Source organism: Sylvia atricapilla, chromosome 8 (genome assembly GCF_009819655.1).
Source record: "Sylvia atricapilla isolate bSylAtr1 chromosome 8, bSylAtr1.pri, whole genome shotgun sequence".
NCBI classification, from domain to species: domain Eukaryota; kingdom Metazoa; phylum Chordata; class Aves; order Passeriformes; family Sylviidae; genus Sylvia; species Sylvia atricapilla.
The window spans coordinates 19,621,371-19,640,828 of record NC_089147.1 but is presented as its reverse complement, the minus strand read 5'-3'; the positions used below and the strand labels follow the sequence as shown (position 1 = coordinate 19,640,828).

The window sequence follows — 19,458 nt, the reverse complement described above, 5'->3', positions numbered from 1 at the left end:
CCCGAGACAGAGATGGAGTCGCACGCCCTGTGCCGGCTCCGAGGTGCGGGGAGCGAGTGCCGCACCAACCCGGACCGGGTGCCCGCCGATGGCCGCTCCGCAAACCGACAGCGGGGAGGAAGGAGCAGCGTCCGTTTCTGCGGGGTCGTTATGGCAACTGCGCGGACAGGAGCCCGGGCCGCCTCTCCGCGGGGGCCGCGGGCAAGGGGAAAGGATCCCGCTCTGCCCTCGGGGCTGCGGAGGCAGGTGGGGCACCGGCGGAGGAGCCGGTTGGCAGCGTGGGAGTATGCGGGCTGGGAGCGGCGGGCCGCGGGCAGCTCTGGGCCGGGGACGGCCCCGTACCGGCGGAGGAGCGGGGCCCAGTGGCTGGCGGTCGGGGGTGCTGTGAGAACTGTGAGCCCCCGGGATTGGCCTTTCCCAGGGATCCCAAGGCCGGAACTGCCCGCTGGGAGAGCTGCGGAGCCGGCAGGTGGCTGCGGGGGGTGGCGGGGCCGTCGCTCACCGGCAGCAGCGGGCCCCGGCTCCGCGTGGTGCTGAACGGACAGCGGCGCCGCGCTGCGCATGCGCGGCCGCCCGCCGGGGCCGGGGTGTGCGCCGGGAACCGGGGCCACCGGGAACGGCTGCGGCCGGTGTGCACCCGGGAACTGGGGCCGTGGGGAATGGCAGCGGCTGGTGTGCGCTCGGGAACCTAGGTAGCTCCGGGACTGAGCAACCGGTGTGCGCCGGGGAACTGGGGCCGTGGGGAACTGGAGCAGCTAGCGTGCGCTGGGATCTCGTGTGCGCTGGGGAAACGGGATAAGTGAGGAACTGGGACAGGCGGTGTGCACTAGGGAACAGGGATAGCTGCGGGGCTGCAGCCACCGGAGTACGCCGGGGAACTGGGGCCACGGGGATCCGGCGTGCACTGGCAATCTGGGATAACTGAGGAACTGGGACAGGCGCTGTGCACGGGGGAGCGGGTCCGCCCCGTGAGCTGGGGCACCAGGGCCGGTGTGCGCGCCGCGCCGCTGGGAGCAACCTGCGGGAGTCGCTGCAGTGGGACCTGTGACCGGCGTGGCCCGCTGTCCCGCCCGGCACTCGCCGCCGCGGCCCGGGCCCTCCCGGGGCCTGTGGGCCGGTCCCTGCGGCGCTCCGCCGCCGGGGCGCGGCCGGGGGGCGGGGCCGAAGGTGGGGTGGCGGGGCGCGTGCACTTCCGCCCGCCGCCGTGACGTCACGAGCGGCCGCCGGTGTCCAGGGCGGGTGCGGCGCCGGATGGAGCGGCCGGGGCAGCCCCGGCGGGGCCGCAGGTACCGGGGGGCCGGGGCAGGGCTGGGCCGCCCCGGGCCGCCCTGCCGCCTCGCCACGGCGCGCTGCGGCGGGCAGCGCGGCGGTGTGCTGGTCCCGGCGGCGCTTTCGCGGCCGCTCCGCTGCGGCGGCGGGGCAGCCCGGGGGCGACTCTGGGGCCGAGCGAGGCCCCTTAGGGCGGTGGGGCAGGAATGGTTTCGGATGAGGACCCTCCCGGGTGTGGGCTCTGCTGCTGTTTTCTAGCCGCAGCTCGGGGGGCTTCGGGCTGCCGGGACCCCTCTGCCCCCTCCCGGCCCGAGGCCTCGTCTTCGCAGAGATGCTGAGCGCCCACTCCTCGGAGGGAGATTCCCTGGGGGCAGCCCGGAGCCTTGTTTCCCCTCGCGGGAAGGAGCAAGTGCCTGATCTCTCCCCCTTGCAGGGTGCCCGGGTGGCCCAGCACTGGATGCTGGGAGTGGCTGAGAGGTAGAGCGATGGTCGGACATGAATGCTGGGCAGAGCTACTGTGCGACTGGTGCGGTAACGCTGCAGCAGCTTCTTGCTGCTTCGCTGAGGGACAGGGCCTGCTTCAGCAGCTGATGGAAAGCCGCACCCAGGCTCTCCTGGAGGGTACTGCGGGCAGGTAGACTCGGATGCCTGAGCAGTGAACGTCCCGGGCTAGGGAGGTGGTGATGCAGGCAGCAGGCATGTGCCCTGCTGATGTGCCTAGCCAAGGGGCTGTTCTCTGTGGGCTGATTGTGGAAAATGTTGCTGGGTCTGAGTCTTTCTTGCTGTTCCTCCTAGAGGCACTCGGCAGTAGGTGTGAGCTGATCTTGCCTGGCTCCTGTAGTAGCCTGGCTCTCTGGTGACTGATGATGAGTGTGACCCCGACCAGGGGATGCCTCCTGGACCTGCCCTGGGAAGACATCTTGGTTCCACATATCCTCTGTCATCTGCCGCTGCAGCAACTCCTGAGCTTGCAGAGGGTCAGCAAGTCATTCCAGTCTCTCATCCAGCTGTACCTGGCCAACATGCGCTGCTTTGACTCAAGCCAGGTATTGGATGGCTCTGAGGCTGGGGGAGGACACGGATGTCCTACTGCTCTGGAACTAACAGACGAGCATCTATGTGGGGAGAAGAAACCCTTGGCAAGGAATGTTTCTGCTCAGGAGCTTGGGCTAATGGTTTAGGTGTCAAACTGGACAGATGGGCTTAGGGAGGAGAGGCAGTGACTCAGGGCCAAGCAATGCCAGTCGCTTGAGTAAGAGGCCCTGGGAGGAGTAAGCGTGGAAACTCCACCCAGGCCATTATGGGGCACTGGTTGGCAGAAACAAGTTTTGGAGTAGCATGTCCTTACTAAGGTTGTGCAGTAGGTTGGACCTGTCGGGAGATAACTCTGTGCATGATCTTCAGGGAAAGTTTGTGCTATTCCTGGGAGCCACTGCCTGGGAAAGATTTGAGTAACTGCCATTCTGTGAGGACACAGAGTGGTCTAGCAGAGAGATTTTTGGAGAGCAGAGGTGTGGAGCTCATCATGAGTATATAAATGGAGGAGTGATGATGTGGGATGGAGAAACCACAGAATCATCTAGCTTGTGGCAAGTAGCCTTGGCATGAGGTGAGCACAGTCTGATGGGTAGGGTTTTTCCTGGGATGAGGACAGGGGATGGCTTTGGTCACTATTGTCTCAGAAGAAGAGAGCAGGGAAGAGAGTATTTGGTGAGGATGAGGCTTATCTGAAGCCCTGGGGGGATGCCTCATTCTTCCTGGGTTCCCCATGCAGATTGGACCTGCCATCCCTCGAGCCGCTTTTGTTAACCTGTTGAAGGACAACGAAGTTCTGCAGCAGCTGGCACTCCAGAACTGCTCCGACTGGCTGACGGACCAGGATCTGCTCCCAGTCATTGGGCAGAACCACCACCTGCACCAGATCCAGCTGAAGGGCTGCGCCCAGCTCAGCCGCCACGCGCTCGTGGCCATCTCACTGAGCTGCCCCAACCTGCGCCAGCTCTCTCTGGCTCACTGTGAGTGGGTGGACAGCCTGTCCCTGCGCAGCCTGGCTGACCACTGCAAGGCGCTGGAGGCTGTGGACCTGACGGCCTGTCGCCAGCTGAAGGACGAGGCCATCTGCTACCTGGTGCAGAAGTGCGGCAGGCTCAAGTCTCTGTCACTGGCTGTCAATGCCAATGTGGGCAATGTGGCAGTCGAGGAGACTGCCAAGTGCTGCCCAGAGCTGGAGCACTTGGACCTTACGGGGTGTCTGCGAGTCAAGAATGACTCCATCAGGTACTGAGCAGTGTGGGGAGCCAGGGTGTGGATGGCAGGTATCTGGGATGGGGAGAGGAAGAGAACCAGAGAGGAAAGTCAGATTTCATCATGCTGAAAGCAATGAGAGCTTAGTCTGGGAGAGAAGCCACTAGCAGGCCCTTCAGGGGAGGCACTGTGTGCTATTGACAACAAATTTCCCAGCATATCATGGCAGGTAGGTCTGGGATCCAGATGTCCTTTGACTTTATCTCATACCACCATGGTGCTGTCCCCAAAGGATAGTGTATATATGGCGCAGTCTGCTGGGAGTAGAGAAGAGCATGAGTGCACTTAGGAGTCCTGACTTGCAGCTTGCATGTGCTCTCTTTCTTGGCAGGGTCCTGGCTGAGTACTGTCCCAAACTGCGCTCGCTGAAGGTCAAGCATTGCCACAACGTGGCAGAGTCCAGCTTGAGCATCCTCCGAAGCCGTGGGGTGGAGCTGGATGTGGAGCCTCCGCTGCAGAGGGCTCTTGTTCTGCTGCAAGATGTGGTTGGCTTCGCCCCTTTCATCAACCTTCAGATCTAGAACTGCTGCTGCTGGGGAGGGGGGGACTGACAAAATGCTGGGATCCCAGAAGGATGCCGGAACTGGCTGCTGTGGAGACGTGCAGAGGGAGAGGTCAGTCCCGTTGGTGAGGCTGGCTTGAGTGGGGCTCACTCTTTCCTCCGGGGCTGTTTAGCAGCCACTGAGTGCTCATAAGTGGACTTCACTGGTGCCTCTGGGGAAAGTAGCTCCCTCTGCAGTGGCGTGGAAAGAGCGAGTGATTTGCAGGAACGCCATGGTGCTGAACAGGCCTTGGTCAGGCCAGCCAATAGATAGGATTTATTATTTGTTATATTTTAAATCTTTAGGCGGCAGCTGTCCAGAAAGCAGGGGAGTGTTTCCTGGGGACTGTCCCCTGGGGTGGGTGTGCAGGGCATGCCAGCTGAGCAGTGGAACAAACCGGACCAGCTGGAGCAGAAAGAATAGCTACCAGCCCTCCTCTTGGGAGAGGGCAGGCCCCTCTGGGTTCTGGGAGGAGGGCAGTGAGCCTAGCTCCAGCCCACAGCCACTGGCCAGCCTGGCACCGAAGGACTAGCATGGCCCAAATGCAGGCAGTGTGTCTGCCCAGGCCAATGTGCTGGTTTAGGCTGCAGCAAGGTGGGAGTTGTTTTCAGGGGGTACATGCTCCTAATGGCAGTTTGACCAAGAGAAAAATGCCAAACCTAGCTATGCTGTCACTGAAAGCAGTTGGTCATTGTCATTTGTTTCTTCCAGCATCTGACTTAACATTTTAGTAGTGCCCAGGCCTGCTACTGTCTTTTGCTCCCTGTTGTGTGGCTGGAGCTTTGGCTCTCAGCAGTGGTGAGAAATGGCAGGAGCACTGACTCTGCTATCAGCTGGAGTTTATGGAAAGAGCTGTAGATTGTGTTGGCAGGGAGAGCCTAGTTCTGGAGTTGAGCCTAAGCCCTTTTATCCACTAGGCAGTTAATCAAACAGGAGCTGCATCTTGAGAACATGATGAAGAGAGTAATTAGAGGAAGAGAGGACCCTGCTCCTGTCTTTGGCCCTCAGAAGGACTGAAGGCAGTATTGTAAAGCATGTGTGTGCTCTGGCTGAACTACACACCAACTCACATCATCTTTATTAATACTGGCACTTAAAGCAACAGTGCACAAAGACTTGTTAAAAAGGTTGCTGCAAAAGCTCATGCCACATCTTAGATCTAAAAATGTCCCATGCAAGGAATAGCAGAGAATGCCTGGGTCCTGGAGAGCCACTGCAGTATGCGTCTGGGGGCAGAGGGATAGCCACACAAGGAGTGAAGTCTCCTCAGACAGGTTAGTTGAAAGGAAGCTGAAAGCAATGTCCTGGATTCCAGGTTAGTTCAAGTTAGCGGCAGGTGGAGTTGCCTCATTCCTAGCACCATACATCCATCCTGCCATGCCGAGCAGTGAGGTGGAAGCCTGAAGAGCAGGAGGACCTGGTTGTCAGTGGAACTTGTACTTCCTGGCTGGTTTTAGGCTGATGTAGGTTCTCTTCATCTCCTCACTCTCAGGCTTCTTGATGTCTTTGTACCTCTCTCCTTTTGTGCTCACCACCTGGTTATCAATATAGCGGATCAGCTTCTTGGGAGCCTGGAGAGGAAAGACAGTAACACCAAGTGGATGCACAGCCACACTGATAGAGAAATGGAGGGGGCAAGCTAAAGCAGAGCTGCACTATGGGAGGTCGGTGGGTTGGCTGCTTTGCCATTGTCTGTGTTGGGAATCTTGGCCAAAACTGGGAAGGGTGCTCTCTGATGGGAGGGAGCAAGAGCCATGGTAGTCAGGAAAGGTTAGAACGGACAGTCCCTGCAGGACCTTAGCTCAGCTAATCTTCTCTCTTTGACTGACAGGTTCTATGAATGGACCTGCCTTTGGTCCACCTTGTTGTTTTTTTTGGACTTGCAGCCTTTTTTTTTTTTTTTTTTTTTTTTTCCCAACCTTGGGACATTCAAACTGCTCTACAGCTGGGCCTGCTTACCTCTTTGGGTGGAGCTGGCCGATGCGTTTTCTGATCATCTGCACTATCCACCATCATGTATCTGAAACACAAGCAGCATTTAGTGAACACTGTAACATACATTGCCTGGGACTACTCACAGCCTATGTCCCCTCTCCCCTGGCTGATTTGTGGCTGTGCATGTTGTCCTACCTGCCTAGATTGCAGCTAGGAGAACTTGATGTTCCACTCTGGATGAAATGGGCAAGAGGTATGTCATCCTTCTGGTGAGAATCTAGCAGGATTCTTCTGGAGTAGCATTCTTAGCTGTATGTGAAGGGTATTGAAAACTGAGGTGGTTGAGAATGCTGATAGCCACTGTAAAACAGACGTCTGGTGTGCTCTGCCATTGGGGCAGCTTTGTTCCTTCTCAGTCCAAGCAATGGCAACCAGATGAGATATAGGTGAGATTACAGGACCAGTCTGCTGCTTTTGCCCTGAGTGATGGTGTTCCTTTCACACTCCTCCTACTACTTGACTGTGAAACAGGTCTGTGCTGGAAGCAACTTGATAAAAACATCACCTCATTTCATATGTAACTGAAACATCAGGGTCCAAGCATTTGCTTGCTGTACTGCTGAGTTGCTACTCTGAGATCTTGGTGCTGGTTTAGCACAGGTGACCATGACTTCTCCCTCAGTAGTTAGTATAGTTGCTCTTGTGTATCTTCAGCTATGGCGATCTGCTTTCTGTACCTGTGCTTGAGTGATGCTTAAAGTACAGGATGTTGCCAAAATGTCATTAAAGTGAAGTTTTCAGAAATATAACAAGAAGCTGGTGCTTTTTTGTTCCCTTGCCTGTCACTCTGAAATGAGCCTGCACAGGAGATGGGCAAGGATGGGGATTACTACTTCTGCCTGGATGCTGTTCTGCCTTGCTTTATCTTTCCTAGCCCATCGACTGTTTATCCTGTCCCTGAGGAGAATGTAAAGTGGAAAATATGTGGCTGGATAGACATGTGGAAACTGCATGCCTGCATGAGGATACTCATGAAATATGAGATCTTAAAGCAGATCGATGAAACCACACTGTGAGTTCTCCGATTGAGAATTAAATGCTTTTAGAAATGAATACAGGTAAACTAATCTAAAGCTATTTTCATTCCCAAGAAGTCCATAGCAGGAAACTTCAGAGAGGTTTCTTTAAATGCATTGAATTCACACCTTCAGCAATTGAGATTTAGTCTTCCCAGTACTGTTGTACAGGCAGTCTTTTGACGGTATCTTTAACTTTGTTTGGACTGTCTCTAAGAATGGAGGTATGAATGAGTTACTGTAGTTTTACAGGTCACCATGTGTTTGTTACCTGAGCTGCAGCATGATGTCTGTGCCTTGGACCTTTAACCTGGACCTCAGCTAACAGCATTGTGACTTACACTGTATCTATAGGAGGCTGAAACCTTGCACGCAGCCAGTGCTGTGACCCAGCTGGTACAGGTAATGTGTTTCTGTGCCAGAGCTCTAAAAGAAGCCAAACCTGTTCGGTTGTTCACGTTTTGTGGGTTAGTTGTTGGGGGTTTTGTGTGTGTGTGTTTGGTTGGTTTTTCATTTTTTTTCCTCTTTCTTCGCAGCTGATGATTCTCTTTGTGATTAGATGTGTTCAGCTAATACCCACCCCTAGTTCTTAACAGACCACACTGTTCCCCAAACTGCTACCTCTTCATTTATTTGGAGCAAAACAAGGGGTTCTTTGCTGCTGGGTACTTACTTCTGTAGGATGACCTGTTTTAGTTCATCATGGTTGGGTGTTCTGCGGGGCCGTGCCAGTTCCTGGGAGGAGACAAGTTGGTGTGTGAATAGCACAACAGGGCATACAGCTTGTCTGCTAGCTCAGTGAACCCAGCTGCTGGTGGAGTACTCCAGCCCCTGGGGGAAAGGGTGCCAGCCACAGCTCCATTGGGGTCCTGGCTTTGTTGTGGGCACAGTGTATACTGAGAGAGCCAGAGGAGGGAGAGGGGCTGTCACTCTGCATGATCCTCCTGGCTTATCGTGCATAAAGTTTCTGCAGTCGAAATATCTGCTTGTAGCAGACAGCTGTGGCACCTGCATGTTCCTGAGCTCTGCCCTGCTCCTTGGCCCGCTGCCACCCCAGTCAGAGTACAGTACCTTTACACTTGCACCTCTTGGGCCAATTTCCACCTTCTCCTCCACAATTAACTGCACTGCCTCTTCCAAGTTGCCCAAGGCCATGGCGAGAGCCTTCTCTGCCTGGCTCACAGTACAGGCCGGGAACATCTCCAGTAGCAGCTCTACCCCATCCTTCAAGTCAGCACCTTTCTAGTTGGAGCAAAAAACAGGTAAGTTGGGGATGCAGTGAGGTGAGGTGCCCTGCTGTAAAGGGCCTCTGGTTTTTCACAGTTAGGAAATTCAGCTTGCCCTTCGCTGAAAACTCTCCTTACTATCATTACTAAATCTGATACCTGAAGCTAACAGGGGATTGGATCTCTGGAAAGACCAACTCCTCACTCTCCTTTAATCTCTCCGTATTTCAACTTGCTTTAAAGCAGGGTTCCTGTAACCTGACTCATCTGTGTGGCCATGCTTAGGAGTGAGCTTTCTGGACCCTGTGGTGCGAATGCCTGATTCCTGCCCACGTTGTGAAGTTTTATGTACTTTGATTAGAAAGGAAAGGGCCTGCTAAACACTGACATGACCCTACATCAGAAAGAATCACCATGGCAGCATTTGCTAGAGCGCTGTGGACACAGAATGATTGCACTACAGAGCAGGAATAGATCAGTACTGGAGAAACTGCAAGCAGGGTATGGGGGAGGAAGATGGGGTTGATGTGGAAGGTGCTGCATTACCTGTAGCTGCTCTGGGATCTCTGAAGGCATTGCGACAGGCTCTCTCAGCCATTGTACTGGCTTACTCTTTCCAGCCACTGAAAATGATGAGCCAGACATCATAGTCTGTCAGCACATAATTTTCTGACAGTCTTGCTTGGGCCATACAACGGAGAAGACCATGACCACAAGTGATGCTGTGTCACAGCCTATGCTGTGGTTCCTTCCAGAGCTGGAAAATGCCCTCAGGTGGTGCTGATGGCCTAGTGCTGTGTGACTGTCCCCAGTGTTCCTGCTCCTCTATAGGGTACTCATACCTGGGCCCTGGCTCCGTCTGTAAGAGCGCACAGTCTTTCCCCGGTGCAGGCTCCAGCTCCAGGCTCCTGGCCCTTGGTGAGGTCTTCAGAGGGCGCTTCACTCCTGCTTTCCACAGCCTTTTGGCCAAGTTTTTCTTAAAGACACAGTGATATCTCCTGAGGAACAGTCCCACTAAGGCTAGAGCTCTGTGCTTTCTGTTGGCATTAGATTGCTAGTGCACTGTGTACCAAAGCAAATCTCTTCTTAAGTGACAAGACTTGGAAGCACTACTGTTTCTCCTGCTCTCCGTGGGGATAGCTGCAGCTCTGCTCCCACTGATCTGCAGGAAGCCAGTGCTAGCACGTGCTGGAGCGCCTGAGTTCTGCATTTCCAGGCTGTACAGGGCATGGGCTGCTTGCAAATTCAATTCTACTTTTCAATTCTCAGTCTGCTAGTGCTATGGTTGTGGATACTTCCATTTCTAAGAATTCCTTGGTATTTGCTCTATCTTTGAACTAAGGTGTAGTTTTCATTTTAAACTTGGGAATACACTGTGGTAATCCCCAAGGTGCATACAAGCTAGCACATCCTGTCATCAGGTTACTCTGATGCATCTCTTTTTTACAGGCTCTTTTTCTCACTGTAGGAAGAACCATTTCACTTTTGTTCTGTCCTAAGACTGTGTGATAGTGCTTTCCTTCCACACTCTGGCTACATCAGGATCCTCAAAGGGTAGGATGCAGGGGAGCAGAGCAGAGCAGTAGATTTTGTCAAGTTCAAGAAAGCAGCAAGTGAGATAAAAAGCAGGACTGTCTATTCTTACATTTCTTACATTGTGTAGCCTTCTGGCAAGACAGCAGTGATGTTGTTAGACCAGCAGAACTCAGACTGGTTATGTCCTGGAAGGTCTGATATCCAGGCACTGCAACCTGTCTGTTCTACAGTAGAAAGTACCCATGGAGTTAATTGATACAGCAATCCAGCTGGTCTGTGAATGCTGAGGTTAAAAAGGGCCATTGTCACAGTGTAGTCTTCTGCAGTCCTGCATAGTGCAGGTCAGAACACATCACTGGATTTTGCATCTGTGCCAGGGTTCATGGATGGACAGGATGTGAGCTTTGAGAATGGTCAAAGTTAGATGTGATACATGTATTCAGCTGGATACTCTATTTGATGATGCACCTGATAAAGGCTGCACAGTGGTAGTGCCACTTAGGCAGATGGCTGTCAGAGGCAGGCAGAAATCCTCACTTTCAGAATTAAACTGCAGCAGACAAGCAGCCCCAAACTGGCCATTTCTCTCTTAGTACTCTGGCTTTGATCTCAATAGAGGTAATTGGAGAATTGATCAAGTGTTTTTCACTCCAGAATGTCTTGGACAGTATTCTATATGACTCCAACCTCCTGTACGATGATGTGAAAAACCTGACTGAACATTGAAAAAAATTCCCAAACCTGTCAATCAATTCAGGCTACTTTATGAGTTTCTAACTGTGGTGAACAAGTTTGTATTTTATTCTGTGACGTTCAACTCCAAATATTAAGACTAAAAATATGTACAGATCTCCTTGTCCTGAAATTGTTTGTGTAACTCACCTTTGTTGCGAGCTTCACCAAGCCGTTCTGAGAGGGAGAACATCATTTCGCAAACGTCCCCACTGCAAGAGACAGAAGCTGTATAATTAGCATGAGGAATAAAAGCACTATCCTATCCTATCTACATGGCTACCATTTTATAGAAAGACAAGGCTGGATGGGAAAAAATCAACTGATATTTCAGATGACCAAGGACCTACTTGAAAACTATATCAGGATTAGCATCTCTATTCAGGCAAAGAGTGACTTACCATGATGGCTCAGGTTTAGTACTAATACATTTTCAACTAGTACATTTGAAACAATTCAACAAAAGAATTTGTATTGAGGGGCTTGGGGCCAGGCCCCCGGTGCATGGCATGCACATACAAAGCAGTATCAATCACATACCTGTGGATTTCTGCAAAACCAGGGATATATGCCTCCATCATTTCCACAAAGGTGTCCATGTCAAAAGTCTCTTCAGAGGACTCTGGTGAGCCCAGCTCTTCCAGGACACCCGTGATATAAGAGAAGAAAACATCATCCATCCCACTGGAGACAAAACAGAACATAGGCAGCAGGGTCAACAGGCCCATTTTTTCCTTTCTCTCCATCCTCATTCTTCCTAACCTTGTGTCTTTCTAATACAGCAGCAGAAGGACCTGTGTGACTGTAATGAGGAGATCCCACCCATAAGGCCAAGTAGCAGGTGGTCAGTGGTTGAGAGGGAAACATTAATAGACAAATAGTGCATGTGGTCCTGCTTCCTGGGCAGCACTGAATGAAAGCCCCAGCATGTGTTCCAGAGGCTGTGCTCCTGTGGGTGCTTCAGCTGAGCTAACCAAAATATTCCAAATGCTCAAGACCTTGGCTGTTCTATATTGACTGATGTTTCAGGTGAGGTCATCATATTCTGTTAAGTTACACTTTCTATGGGATACAGAGTTCTCTGCCTGCTGCTCTCCATGATTATGTCACTGCTGCCACCAGCTGCAAAACTAGCTGCTGTGTTCCAGCCTCAAGGTGGCTATTATCTCTGCATGCAGGCAGAATTCAAAATAGGGAGAAACCTGACACAGATCATCCTGCTCGGAAAGCTGTTTGGGAGCGCTGTGGAATGAAGGAAATCCCATATCCTAATGGGTATTACTGGACAGGAAATTAATCATCTTGGTCATCAAAGAAATGACATTGCTAGATTGCAATGCTAAACTATAGTTGTTCCAGCATTCCCATCAGAGCCTTTGCAAATTACTTACATCCTGGATCTGACTTAAAGGAGACCAACACAAAGTACAGGAAAACTACAGAATTCAGTATAGTGCACAGAGTTACAATGCAGAGTTCAAGCTGGAGCAATGATACTGGAACTGCCTATCCCAACATACCTGAGATCTGCTGCAGGGATGTGGGACTGGATGAAGCGTGTCAGTGTGTCTTGAATGATTCTTTCAAGCTCCATGTTTCTCTAAACCTTTTTCTTTAAAAAAAAAAAAAAAAAAAAAAAAAGAAGAAGAAGAAGAAAAGTCAGTGTAATTTTAATAAAATCAAAATAAGATCAAAATGCAAGTATGGTACAGGTAAGTGTGTTCTTCCCATGAGAACAATTCAAAACCTCCTCCAATGTCTTGTCATCTCCAGGTAACAGTGGGCAAAAAAAGCTGCAGTATGAGGATCCACTGGAAAAGAGCCCAGTATCTTGAGCCCCTCCTGACTGTGTTGATGCTGTCAGTATGCAGCTGTACCATACATTCAAAAAGTCCCCTCTGTGAAGCAAAGCTGGAAATGCAGATGTGTCCTGCATCCAGAACCCAGGGAGATGGAAGACTGTGCTGTCCAGTGAGGGAGAAACAGGGAGTGGACTCAGCTAGAGTGGGAGTACACACAAGTGCAGAAAGGGGTGGACCTTCCAGCTAAGAGCCATATGCAGTGATGCTTGGACTTGACTCAGGAATGAGTGGGAGCAAGGGTAATGTCTCCTAAAGAAAGGACATCGTAGAGCATATTTTACAGGGAAATACCAAGCAGGGCACAGACAAGTAGTCTGCCAGCCAAAATATCAAAGGTCTCCAGGTCAGGCATGGACTGCCAGTGGAATCCTGCCCAAACAGGAGCCTGTTGTTGTGCTTGGTAAATGAGCCATTCTACAGTTGATGCAGCTGCAACAAGGGGCACTTGATATCCCAAAACTCAGGGGAGTTCTAAGAATCACAGAGCTCCTGCAGAAGCAGTGGCAGAAGGGGGCTGTCCACAGTCCTGCTTTGGCTATCAGTACTGAGCCTGGACTGAACAAGATGGAAAAAAAGCTGTTTCCTAACCATTCCTTCCCATTGGGGTCTCCAGAGCTGCTGGGTGGACAAATTCCTGGTATAAGCACCAAGTTCTTCGCAGGAAGGAACCTAACCTTGCATTCAGAGGAACTGATATGGTCATTGGCCAGAGAGGTTCCAAGGGTCATCATGTCCCATCAGTGCAGCTCTCTCATTTCAACCACACTAAGACCTGACCAGGCCTGTTTGACACTGAACTCATGGAACAGTCATACAGCTTGTTAACAGACAATTCTGGTGTCCTATGGGAACCAGAAAGGTTTGGCATTTCCCTAGATGAGTCTTCCAGAGTTAGCAGGATATAAACAAAATGACCCCATGACAGTCAGCCAAGTTTAGAATTGTGTAACTTGGGACATCAAAACACCTTATGCATTATACATTCAAATGTACACTTCTAGTGATGACCTGCAATAGTTAAAGGGAGATTCACTAGGAGAGCTTATCCTATGTGCTCAGTATTGTGTGGGAGTGATTTACAATACAGAAAATGACCTACAACGCAAAGGCAGGAGAAATCACTCTCTTGAGAGCTCAGTTTTCCTAAAAAGATGTTATCATACTTCTAAACTTCCAGTCATAATTGCAATGTGGGTTTTAAGATCACTTGATTAGTTGTCACTGATTCAAATCTATCTGTGAAAGTCTTTCTGCATTTCTTGTTGCAATGTGAGTTCTATGAAACATGTTGCACAGAATCTATTTTTAAAAGCATATGATGAAATGATACTCCTATTGCTCTGTCACAGCTACAGCATTACAGTTTTGCACTGCCAGAACATGAGACCTTCAGCTCCTGGAAATCCCTGTTACTTTTTTGACAAACTCCAGTCTTTAAACACTAGGGGGTTTTTAATCAAAGAGTGAGCAGTGGAGCACTGTATGTCATCTCATTAAGACAGGCTTAGTTTGAAATACCAGGAGTGCTTATTTGAACCACATAACATCACATGGCATATGCATTTCCTCACCTCAGGGCAGAGAAAAGTGGTATTAGTTCTCAAATTGTGTATGTAAATATTATTAATTTTCTGTATTAGATACTTTGGCCAGCATCTCAACAGAGCTTCCAACCCTGTTGTCAGTGTTGAGAACCTAGCAATCTCAGCAATCTTCATCCCCTTGTATTCTCCTTCCCAACACGTTAATGTCAAATTTACTTTGTTGGTTTGGTGGGTTTTTTGGTTAAAAAAATGTAGAAATAACATCCCTCTAAAAGTACCATTGTTCTTGTGGTGTATGAAATAGTTACTTATGTTATATTGAAGAAAAGCTGGTATGAATTTGTCTTCCTCAAAAAAAAAAAAAAAAAAAAAAAAAAAAGGTGAGAATCTGAACTGTTTGCATACAGCTAGATTGTTTTGGAAGGCTCTTTCAACTCCAACTTCAGTAATCATTCCCAAATGCCCAGTGTGATGGAATGGGAATGACTGTAAGCCTTGCACTTTTTACAAACAAGATAGACTTGAGCAATTTAGAAGAATGTTTCTGAACTAAGGAACTGCCATTTGGATGTATATCAACTTTTATGAGATCATAAATTTACCTTCCAATGACTAGAGGTTTTTGCAAGCGGAAGGAGTTCAGTGTTGTATCCTTGGATGTTTCTCAGAACAAGTTAGAGCAAGTTTAGGTGAATCTTATCTGAGAAGGCTCATTTAGCTCAAGTGTCAGTGATTATTCTTATGTGAGTGAGTAATGGGACAGGGATGGTTTACTGAGCTCTCGCTGAATTTTTTTTTTGAAAAAGCACAGAGCATGTCTTACGCTGCTTCAGTGTGTCTGTGCTTGGGAAGTGCATTTTGCTGGGATATAAAGCCCTCTCAGTGCAGCCTGTGACATACAGGCTCAGAGGAAACTTCTCAGAAGACATATGTGCAGGACAGAGAATGAGCTGTGGTTATATTCCACTGAACTACTTAAATTTTTCTGGCTTAAAGGAAAACTTTCCAGGCTAAATGATACTTTACAGACAATTTCAGTGCTTCTGTTTTTTGTTTTTCTTGATAAAGAAGTCCCTGAAAGGGACTTCACAGTGTGGTTGCTATGGGAAAACAGGCTGAGGTCACTGTGTGTACTACCACAAATTATTTAAGCATGATTAATTTAGAGGTTAATGCTCTAAAATTAATACAACACTTTTGTTTATAGCTTAGTTCCAGTAAACTACAGTGATAGAAGATAGTAATGCCAGTGGCCAGACTCTGCCTTCCCCTCTAGGTCTACATTGGAAAGCTGCACTCGGATGCTCTGCTGACACAGGGCCCTTACCGGAGCAGACGTGTCACCTGAGCGAGGTCTTCGGCTCACGGCCAGTGTTTGCGAAGTCACTTCAGTGCCTGCAGAGGAGTCGACAGTCCATCCTATGACTGCCAGGCCCAAGCCATGAATGAGGGAAGCCCTTTATGGGAAAGGAAAGCTGAATTAGTTGAAGCAGGAGCACAAGAGAATCATTCTGTATACTAGTGTCTTTATGTCACTTGTGACCATTCCCCCTAACACAGATAGTACAGCTTTATTCTTTGGAATAAAATGTATTTTGTGAAAGGATAACATGGCTGTGAGAACGGTGTACCTGTCAGCTTTCAAATTCACTGCGATGTCGTGATGTTTTTCAGCATCTACAGTTCACTTAGCAAGGCCAGCAGCGGTCCCTGCACATCACCAACGTATTCCAAAAGCACCGGTGGCGTCATCGCCGTGGCCAGACAGAAGTTGTCTCTCGAGGTTTTAAGGAGACAGACCGCAGAGCGAGCACCGGCATTCCTGCGTGCAGGTGGCCACGGCGGGAGCCCCACGCGGGAGCGGCAACGCGGGCTGGGCGGCTTTCGCTGCGCTCGGGCTGCTCCCGCCACCGGCATTCCCTCGCCGGGGCTCGACAGCGAGGCCGCGGAGTGCCCGAAACACGCGGTGCGCGGGCCGGGTTCCCCCCGCCGTGCCGCCCGCACCGTGCGTGAGCGGATCCCCGCGCCGCAAAGGCTGCGCGTTACCCTGCCCGGCGCCCTGGCCCGTCTCCCGCCCGCCGCGCTGCGGACTCCGGAGAACCCTGCTCCCGGATTCCCGGGCTCCCCGGCGCTGTGTCCCGTATCCCGTATCCCGCATCCCGCATCCCGCATCCCGCATCCCCGCGGGCGGGGCGGTCACGGGCGCGCGCCGCCGCCGGCGGGGGGTTAGCGGTCACCTGATCGCCCGCGCGCCCCCGCCGCGCCGTCCTCCCTCCGCGCGGGGCCCGCGCGGCGCGCGTGAACGCGTCACGTGGCCGCGCCCGCCGCCAGCCAGCGAGGCGCGCGCGGCCCGGCAGGACAGGGCAGGGCAGGGCGGCTGCGCGCTGCCGCTCCCGCGCCGCCATCTTTCCTGTGGGCAGCGGCCCGGGCGGGCGCGCCGCGGTGCCGGAGCCTTGGGATGGCTGGGGGCGGCGCCTGGCGGAGTCACCCCGGGAAAGCCTCCCGGAGCTTTCGTCCCTGCCGAGTGCCGGAGGCGCGTTCCCTGCTGAAAGGAGCACGCTCTCAGGTGTTTGGGCCAGGCTGCCCGGGTCGCCGTCAGCCAGAGCTCTGTCACGGGATACTCCCCGAGCTGCGGCCCGCTTGTAGTCTCGTGGCTAAAGAGCCGCCCCGCTGCACCCAGGCTCGACGAGCTGCCCTATAATCGGTCATTCATTCCGCCAGTTTGGAGCACTGCTGTGTGTCTAGGGCACGCTCTGGCCGTTCAAGAATCACAGAATCAATTGGGTTGGAAAAGACCTCTGAGATCACCGAGTCCGACAAGTGACCGCCCACCACCCTGAGAAGGCAGCGGAGCGGGATGGGGACAGGAGCGGAGCGGGATGGGGACAGGAGCAGAGCGGGATGGGGACAGGAGCAGAGCGGGATGGGGACAGGAGCAGTGCAGGATGGGGACAGGAGCAGACCGGGATGGGGACAGGAGCAGTGCAGGATGGGGACAGGAGCAGAGCGGGATGGGGACAGGAGCGCAGTTCTTTCCCTGCTCACTGGCTGCACTCGCCCATCCCCAGTCAGGTGAGCCGCTCGCTGCTTTGCCTGGTCTGACAACGCAGTGCTTCCTGGAGCAGTTTTGGAGAACTATGTCATGCCAGGTGCTTCTTCAGAAAAATCCTAAAGCAGCAAGGCATAGTTGTTCTCCGACTCATGCTCTTCAGTCATGTGTTACTAAATACCAAACGAATGAGCCCGATTCTGCCTTTGGCAATACAAAACAAACAAACAACAACAACAACAAAACCCCAAACAAAACAAAAAACACAGAAAAAAAAGAAAAAAAAAAAGCAGAGTAATGCCAACTGGGTAGGGCACATCACACTCACTCCACTGCTACTAAGAGCAAAGTCTGTTTCCATTGTTTATCTCTGTTGAAATGTACATACATTCCTCCTTGACACTGTATGAATATATGTCATTGTAGGAGCATCCACTGCCTTTCATTTCATCTGCTTTTGACTGTTTTTTGCTGCACTTATCCATACATTAGCCAGAAGTAATCACTATGCTTCATTATCTTTCCTTCGATCTTTGTTTTTGTCTTCATTTGGTAAACAGTTTGAAATCCTCTACCAAGCGTGAGATTTCTAGGTTTCAAATTGTGTGACCCATTGTGTAAAGAACATGCTGAGAATGCAGCTGCTTCATGACAGTGAAGTGGAAGGGGAACTTTTGAAGAAAATGAAGTAGCACCTGTAAAGCCCTGTCCTGGGATGACTTTATGATGCTGAATTGTATCCCCATTTGTCTGTTTAGCCCAGAAATAAGTTTTGTGCCTTTAAAAGTGATTCTGAGAGTAAAGGGGGGTGAGAAGAAGCGTGCAGTTTGTTTGCAGAAAGTGCACTTGCTCCCTCTTATTCCTTCTCATGGACTGTGTTGTCTGCAGCACAGACAGCAGGAGAGAGCCCTCCTTTGCTTTTAGTTAATTTTTTTTAGCTAGCTGGGGCAGAGAAGTTCCCCGGAACTTCCCCTGTGGTTTTTTGTTTTCTTGGAATTGATGGACCCTGCTCTGCACTGAAAATCCAGCAAAACATGGGGAGCTCATGCCTGTGGCCCACCAGGACCCAGGACGTGGCATTTTCCAGTGCAGGAGGGATTGATAAGACACTGAGTGAGCCGAGCTGCACCCCACAAAAAGAATTTTGTATTTGCCATCTCTTCAGAGTGATGAGAGATTCCATTATTATTATGCATTTTTTCATATTTGTAAGTACTTTACTTGTTAAATAAACATTTTTCTACTTTTCTCCAGGGAAGTCTTTCCTGAACAGGTGAGGGGGAGGGGCTGCTTGAATCTCCTTTCTAGAGGGACCCCATTTGGAAGTTTCCTCCCAAATTTGCCCTAAATCAGGAGAAGCCTCTAGAAATTAAAATTTTTTAAAGATATGACAAACAATTTCAGTTACCTTGTTTGACCTAACTTCCCTCATCAATTCTTAACTGAATTAGAACAGACATTCCTAAACTACTTTATGTTAAGACGTAATACCAGCTTTTTCTAGGTAGTTCATGGCATCCTATTCATCAGCAGAATTTAAGGATTTGTTTAGCCTCAGTCTGCTTTGTAGTTTCCTTGGCTTGCTTGGAAACTTTGAGGCTCATAAGAAATTTTGAGTGTTCTCAGATACTGTCAGTTCAGACAATTTCTAAATTCTTACGAATCATATGATTTTTGTATCACAGGTTTCAGAACAACGACAGACTGGACCTCTGTTTGTTGTTTTTTTCTACTACCAAGACTTTGAAGGTGACCATCAGCTGGGACAATAATGGGAGGAGAAAACTACACTGGACTTTGAAGCAGAAGTCTGAGAAAATGTAAGTTACAATACCACAGAAATTCTCCTGTTCAAACAATTTAAACTTCTAAGTTGTGTACATTGAGTACACTAGGTAGTAGTGGCTTTTAGTGTACTTTGTTGCAATTTGATATTTCACCTACCCACCTCACTCTACACCAGACCGATGTAAGAGAGTGGAATTTTTTTAAATTACAGTAATGGAAGAGGACTAGTCTTGTAGTACTGGTAACAGATACAAGAAAAAATATGGGATCTAATAGCTTCCCAATTTTAAGTTAAATTCAGAGAGGTTTGACATAAAGCTCAACAAAACCTCCACGGGGATTCCCTGTGGAATCAAACACACAAGATACGCCCTTCATTGAGAGTCCAGGCAGAAAGAAACAACAGCACAGGAAATTGTTCTTGGAGAACCCTTCTACTCGTCAGTCACAGGCTGTTGCAAACCAGAAAGGTTAACACACCATCTAATTATTTGATAGGATTCATATTCCTTCACAAATGTGATGAATAATGCAAGTGCGTTGAATCAAGCCAGAGGAAAAATTGTTCCTTCTCCAGCCTTTTATTAACTCCTTG

The 19,458-nt window shown here is 50.5% G+C and overlaps 2 protein-coding genes across 5 annotated transcripts; one reads left to right on the top strand and one right to left on the bottom strand.

Moving 5' to 3' along the window:
* The first annotated feature begins 594 nt into the window (after window positions 1-594).
* On the top strand, window positions 595-6,865 carry FBXL15 (F-box and leucine rich repeat protein 15). Of its 2 annotated transcripts, none has more exons than XM_066323953.1 (4): window positions 595-692; window positions 2,065-2,315; window positions 3,044-3,546; window positions 3,905-6,865. In XM_066323953.1, exons 2-4 carry the CDS (start codon window positions 2,133-2,135, stop codon window positions 4,092-4,094), a joined length of 876 nt encoding a protein of 291 aa, XP_066180050.1. In that variant the 5' UTR covers window positions 595-692; window positions 2,065-2,132; the 3' UTR covers window positions 4,095-6,865. The 2 variants fall into 2 exon arrangements, with proteins under 2 accessions (XP_066180050.1, XP_066180049.1); XM_066323952.1 differs by lacking the exon at window positions 595-692 and adding an exon at window positions 1,146-1,286.
* CUEDC2 (CUE domain containing 2) lies at window positions 5,171-16,351 on the bottom strand. 3 transcript variants are annotated; one of them, XM_066323954.1, is made up of 10 exons: window positions 16,264-16,351; window positions 15,354-15,483; window positions 12,141-12,232; window positions 11,161-11,304; window positions 10,771-10,832; window positions 9,195-9,328; window positions 8,198-8,368; window positions 7,800-7,861; window positions 6,075-6,135; window positions 5,171-5,686 (listed from the first exon to the last, which is right to left on the bottom strand). In XM_066323954.1, the coding sequence occupies exons 3-10, from the start codon at window positions 12,212-12,214 to the stop codon at window positions 5,540-5,542; spliced, it is 855 nt and encodes a 284-aa protein (XP_066180051.1). In that variant the 5' UTR covers window positions 12,215-12,232; window positions 15,354-15,483; window positions 16,264-16,351; the 3' UTR covers window positions 5,171-5,539. The 3 variants fall into 3 exon arrangements, with proteins under 3 accessions (XP_066180051.1, XP_066180053.1, XP_066180052.1); XM_066323956.1 differs by having other exon boundaries at window positions 12,141-12,220; XM_066323955.1 differs by lacking the exon at window positions 16,264-16,351 and having other exon boundaries at window positions 15,354-15,542.
* Window positions 16,352-19,458: the final 3,107 nt, after the last annotated feature.